Source organism: Cebus imitator, unplaced genomic scaffold (assembly GCF_001604975.1).
Source record: "Cebus imitator isolate Cc_AM_T3 unplaced genomic scaffold, Cebus_imitator-1.0 Scaffold191, whole genome shotgun sequence".
Taxonomy (NCBI): domain Eukaryota; kingdom Metazoa; phylum Chordata; class Mammalia; order Primates; family Cebidae; genus Cebus; species Cebus imitator.
In genome coordinates, this window is record NW_016107506.1 from 1455041 (window position 1) to 1461422 (window position 6382).

At 37.5% G+C, this 6382-nt stretch overlaps 1 protein-coding gene across 3 annotated transcripts in view; it reads right to left on the reverse strand.

Annotated features, from left to right (window-relative positions):
• Nucleotides 1-780: 780 nt before the first annotated feature.
• CUNH2orf80 (chromosome unknown C2orf80 homolog) overlaps nucleotides 781-6382 on the reverse strand; it is a 23537-nt gene continuing 17935 nt past the window's right edge. For all 3 annotated transcript variants that reach the window (XM_037745063.1, XM_017546722.2, XM_017546721.2), the window contains 2 exons: nucleotides 5984-6102; nucleotides 781-1246 (listed from right to left, as the gene is read on the reverse strand). In XM_037745063.1, coding sequence (XP_037600991.1) covers nucleotides 1238-1246; nucleotides 5984-6102 — 128 coding nt within the window. In that variant the 3' untranslated portion in view covers nucleotides 781-1237. The remainder of the gene's footprint in view (nucleotides 1247-5983; nucleotides 6103-6382) is intronic.

The window sequence follows — 6382 nt, forward strand, 5'->3', positions numbered from 1 at the left end:
AAAAAAAAAAAAAAAAAAAAAAAAAAAAAAAAAAAAAAAAAAAAAAAAAAAAAAAAAAATTCTATTATAAATATAACAATTTCATGACATGAAAATACAATAAAATCAATTTTTAAATGTATGATGGTGAAAATCAGTAAATACTGGAAAATAGGCATATTTTGCCTAGAGATTAAACACTACCTGAGCTAAAAATATAAAGATACCCTGAGAGTCTGTGACAGGGTGAAAGAGCAGAAACATCCACAGGATCCTTTCACTCCCCTCCCACCTCCCCCTGCTACCTTCCTTCTAGCATTGCTTTTGTTTTTTAAAATTAGCTTGATGATTTGCCTGGCCAACATTGTGAAACCCTGACTCTGTTAAAAATACAAAAATTAGCTGGGTGGTGTGGTGGCGCGTGCCTGTAGTCCCAGCTACTCAGGAGGCTGAGGCAGGAGAATCGCTTGAACCCTGGGAGGTGAAGGTTGCAGTGAGCCGAGACTACACCACTTCACTCCAGCCTGGTGACAGAGTGAGAGTCTGTTTCAAAAAAAAAAAAAAAAGTCTACAAACCCCACCCGTGTTTTTGCACACGCCGATAAAAACTGTTCTATAGACAGACGGCACACCAAAACCTTAAGAAATGTATCATGCATACTGATATTCATGAGCTCAAGTTGTTATTACATACATTGACAGGCTAAGCCATGTGCCTAATCAGCATTTTGGAAAGCTACTAAAAGACTAGAACATTTTCCCTCCTAGTAGTCATTATAGTCTACTGAGAGAGAGCCTGTATTCATTTTTCTTTTAATGCTTTATTGAAATGATTAAAATTTTTTTTTCATATGAGAACACAGTAAAGGCAATCAATGACAGATTAATTTTATTTTGGATTAACTCTTTGGAAAACTGCCTCCTTCTCCAACACTGTGCAATGTTCAGTGCCATACATTTGTAAAATGTGCCACAAAGCCAGCTTGCTCTGTCACAGAAATACTACATACTCTCTGAATTCTCCAACAGTCTTCTAGTCACAGTGAAGTAGCGTAAGATCCTATTTTTTTTAACAAAATGTAGCCATGCAATATGTTTCTAAAAGAAAAAAGCTCAACATCAAAAATAACACTTCAATGCAGTTGTATCAAAAACTAGTTGTAAAGAAAAATGTACTGGCAGGAACTGTGGTTTTAAGATGATGCTTCTCGTCTGCTCCCAGAGACTCTATGAAGTTCCATGGTACAATTCCAATTTTCTAAGTGACCTACAGAATAAAAGATGATTTGGGTATCGAGCACATCAATTTAACATGGACACAGATATTAGCTTTTTTTTTATTATTTTTTATTTTTATTTTTATTTTTATTTTTTTTTGAGACGGAGTTTCGCTCTTGTTACCCAGGCTGGAGTGCAATGGCACGATCTCGGCTCACCGCAACCTCCGCCTCCTGGGTTCAGGCAATTCTCCTGCCTCAGCCTCCTGAGTAGCTGGGATTACAGGCACGCGCCACCACGCCCAGCTGATTTTTGTATTTTTAGTAGAGACGGGGTTTCACCATGTTGACCAGGATGGTCTCGATCTCTTGACCTCGTGATCCACCCGCCTCGGCCTCCCAAAGTGCTGGGATTACAGGCTGGAGCCACCGCGCCCGGCCCCAGATATTAGCTTTAAATCTATGGGAAGTTAAGTTCAAATATAAGATACTAACTTACTGACAAAGATAGATTAGATTAATTACAAAGGAATTTCCATGAAATTATTCTGATATTTGGAAATTGAGTTATATTTCCCAACTAAATGTAATTTGTGATCCCATACTGGATCTTATACAGAAGGAAAAAATGCTTACAAATAACATTGTTGGGTCAATTGACAAAATTGATGTATAGAGAGTAGATTAAATAAAAGCACTAATAATAGATATTCTGAAATTGATAACTATTCTGGAGTTATCTAAGAGAATGACTTTGTTCTTAAGAAATACACATCGAGGTACATAGGGGTAAAGTGGTAGAGTGTGTATAACTTCTACTAATGGTGCAAAATAATTATATATATTTATCTATATACAGAGAGACAAAGACAGAGAATATAATAAAGCTAATAAAACAAAACATTAACAATTCGTGACTCTGTATAAAAGGAATATGTGGCTGGGCATCATGGTTCATGCCTGTAATCCCAGCACTTTGGGAGGCTGAGGTGGGTGGATCACAAGGTCAGGAGTTTGAGACCAGCCTGGCCAATATGGTGAAACCCCATCTCTACTAAAAATACAAAAATTAGCTGGGCATGTGGCACGCACCTGTAGTCCCAGCAACTCGAGAAGCTGAGGCAGGAGAATCACTTGAACCCAGGAGGTGGAGGTTGCAGTGAGCCGAGATTGTGCCACTGCACTCCAGGTTGGGCAACAGAGGGAGACTCCAACTCAAAAAAAAAAAGGAATATGTGGGTCTTTTTCATATTATTCTTGCAAATTTTCTCTAAGTTTGAAATTATTTTCACATTAAAAAGATACTTCTCTTAACCAATCCTACCCAAAGCAAATCATTTTTTGGCCTTTCAGCAGTTATGTATTATGCTTTTAGGATATTATTTTGAATTTCTGATGTATTGCTTTAGATTTAAATTTAAATTGTCCACTCTCTATGTCTCGTTTCCTTCCATGATAGCGTGACTGGTTCATGAGTGGTGATAAAGGGAGCTGCTATATTATTGCTTGCCACTGTCCTGACACTTTTCCAAGCCTTTACGCATATACCTTATTTTAGTGCTTATAACAACCCTATGAGGTAGGCACTATTATGATTTTTTAAAGAGATGAAAAGCTAAGGCATAGAGAGATTAGGTAACACTCAAGTTATGAGGTGGGTAGCTTGGATTCAAGAAGTGTGCTGTCTTCTAGTTCTTTAGTATGGTCCTATTCCTTCCAAATTTACTTTTAATGTGCCCACTACTGACACTTTCCTAGGAAATGTTGTTGTTCATAACTATTTTCACTAATAAATCAGCTACTAATACCAATGCAATAAAAAAATTGTTTAAGCTGTTTCCCAGAGCACTGAGGGTTTGTTTGTTTGTTTTGACATAGAGTCTCACTCTGTCGCCCAGGCTGGAGTGCACTGGCATGATCTCAGCTCACTACAACCTCCGCCTCCCGGGTTCAGGCAATTCTTGTGCCTCATCCTCCCTAGTAGCTGGGATTATAGGCATGCACCACCATGCCCAGCTAATTTTTGTATTTTTAGTAGAGACAGTGTTTTGCCATGTTGGCCAGGCTGGTCTTGAATTCCTGACCTCAAGTGATCTGCCCGCCTCAGCCTCCCAAAGTGCTGAGATTACAGGCATGAGCTGTTGTGCCTGGCTGAGATTTTTTTTTAAAATAATTTCCTCTTTTCTCTTACTCTTTGAAGAAATTTGGTGGCTAGAAATAAATAAAAAATTCTAAATAAGGCATTGTTTTATCTTGAGGTTAAAAAAATTGTTCTTCAGCTTAAAGACATATAATATCCACAAACCCATAAAAGAAAAATGTTAAGCTCAATGAAATGAAAATCTTCCATCACCAAGCTGTGAAAGCATATTTTTCATCCATTTAATAAAATACTTATTCTTTTAATATAGAAAGAGTTCTAACAAACCAGTGAGACATACATATATGTACATTTACATGTATATGTGTAGCAAATATTTAAATATCACAAGAAGTATTAACAGTGGTTATTTCTGAAAAGTGGGAAAGGGGTATGAAGAAGAGGGAATTCTTTTGCTTTTCATTTTATATTTTCTGTAGGGCATGAAAATTTTACTTATAAGCATGTATCACTATTATAATTTTTAAAACTAGTTTAAAAGATACGTTGCCCAGGAGCCGGAAAAATGCCTAAAGTACACAAATAATAAAGTATGAAAGAAAAACACAAATGGATTTTCTGTCATTTGATTAAGAAAGGGCCTTTCTGGAAGGGATTCATCTTAGGACCTGGGGCCCTACTGCAAAATGGGCATTTGTTCTTTAGACACTCCTGGGCTCGCAAGCATCAGTCAGCCTATAGAAAGGTCTGGTCCCAGAACGGAGCCTTAGATCACTATAGATGGGGCCCGGAAATTTGAGAATGGTCACCTAAGGACTATTCCTTACTACCTACTGACAATTCACTAAACAAAAATAGTTACTGAATCTGTGCTGCCTGCAAAGTACTTTATATACATGTGAGACATACTAAGGAAATAAAAGATATGCTTCCATCAAGAATCCAACAATCTTCAGTGGTTGTGGAAGAAAATATATATGGAACAAAATTATATTTAAAAATAAGATACCAATGAGTAATCTTTAGAGCTATGTTTTTCTTACATGGGGTCCATTGATGAGGCTTGCTGGGGGTCTATAAAGCCCTGTTTCAGAGATTTTTCTTGTGTGTGATTAAGTTTAAAGTCTAGATTGTGTGTGTGTGTGTGTGTGTGTGTGTGTGTGTGTGTGTGTTCTTTCTGGAGTTGTTACTGTTTTTTCATTGTTCCTTTGTTTTGTTTTCTAAAACTTGCTGCTTCTAAACATGTATAAAAAAAGACCTCATTTTCAAATTCTTCAAAAAATTCTTCAGAAATAAAGATATGGTTCTAGAAAATCTAATACCTTCAAATCTTATTACAGCAAATGCATTTAAAGGAAAATTGAATATTGTGATAACTTCCAAATAGTTGCAATAGTTCTGTTATCAGAATAACATTTATTAAGACCGTGATGTGACCAAAGAATTCAGTCGGTTCCTAAAGCAGTTGCTATCATAAGGTTACATTTCTAATTAATCAGATAAAAGGGACAGAGAAGATAGTTTGCCTCTGAAATCTGAATAAATCCTAAGCCTCATGTAGTCCAGTCTATTCAGAGATTCAATTTAAAAATGCATGGTACAGTCTGGCGCCGTGGCTCACACCTGTAATCCAGCTCTTAGGGAGGCAGAGGCGGGAGCTTTAGCCCAGGAGTTCGAGACCTGCCTGGGAGATGCAGCGAGACCCTGTTCTCCACAAAAAGGAAATAAACAAAAAGACAAAAAAAAAAAAAAAAAAAAAAAAAAAAAAAAAAAAAAAAAAAAAAAAAGCATGGTACAACAGCCAAACTAAATAATTTTCAAATGTCACTTGTTTCCTTATGCAAACCCAGTCACAAGTCAGTGTATCAGTTCTCCAAGCTCCCCTCCCCCTTTTCTACCTTACAGCGCTCCTGCATATCTAACACCTCTCATTCAACAAAACTCCAAAATATCCCAGACACCCACCCTGTACCGCTTTTCCGATTCTCTCCCTTCTCAGCTTTTATTATGTTGATCAGAGAAGTCTCTCTGACTTCTTAAATTTTCTTTTCACTTTACACATTACAGTTGAGAACCCAGAGCTGGAGGAACAAAGAGCCCTCCTTCCGTTCTCCTTTCTTTCCAGCCCTTTCCATCTCTGACCGTTCTCTGAATTCCACCACATAAAAATCAGGAATGAGATGGACAGGGCAGGAGCAGGGGAGACATTAAACAGAAAAAAAGAAAGTTATTATTACCGAGAGAGGGATCAAGGATAGGAACATTTGGGATACAGATACTAATACAAACTTTCTCCTCAACATGCTTATTTGCATCTACAGAGTAACAGCCAATTAACTTGTGAATGATATATTTCAAATGCTGAAAAGATAATAATGGCTAGTATTTATTTGGGGTTTACTCTGTGTTAAGCATCTTCTAACCTTTTAACATGAATAATCTCAGTTAATCTTCCCAACCACCTGAAGAGGTAGGTATCATTATTCTTCCCATTTTGCAGAGGAGGAAATTAAGGCACAGAAGAGTTTAAGTAGCTTGCCTGAAGTCACACAGCTGCTAAGTGGTGGGCTCTAGATTCAAACCCAGAGCATCTGACTCCAAAGGCTAGACTTTTAACCACACTGTCAGGAAAGTATTTCCAAAATATCTAGTATCAGTTTGGTTCAGTTCACAATTTCACACCTACTTTGTTCTTTGGCTGTGTGTCTGAAAACCTCTGCGATGATTTCCATTCTGTGGCATTTGCTTCCTTCGTAGAGCTGCTGGTGGCATTTTTGTTTGTTGTTCCCTTTCTTGACTTGACACCTATAGATAGATATAGTAACCCTAACTATACATAAAATTAAAAAAAAATGTGTTCATCCACAGTTTCATTTCATTTCATTAGTTAATTATTTTTGAGACAGGGTCTCGCTCTGTCGCCCAGGCTGGAGTGCAGTGCTTCCATTACGGCCAATTGTAGCCTCCGCCTCCTGAGCTCTAACAATCCTCCCACCTCAGCCTCCTGAGTAGGTGGGACTAGAGGAATGTGCCACCATGGCCAGCTATTTTATTTTTGTTTTCTTTTTTGTTTCTTTCTTTCTTT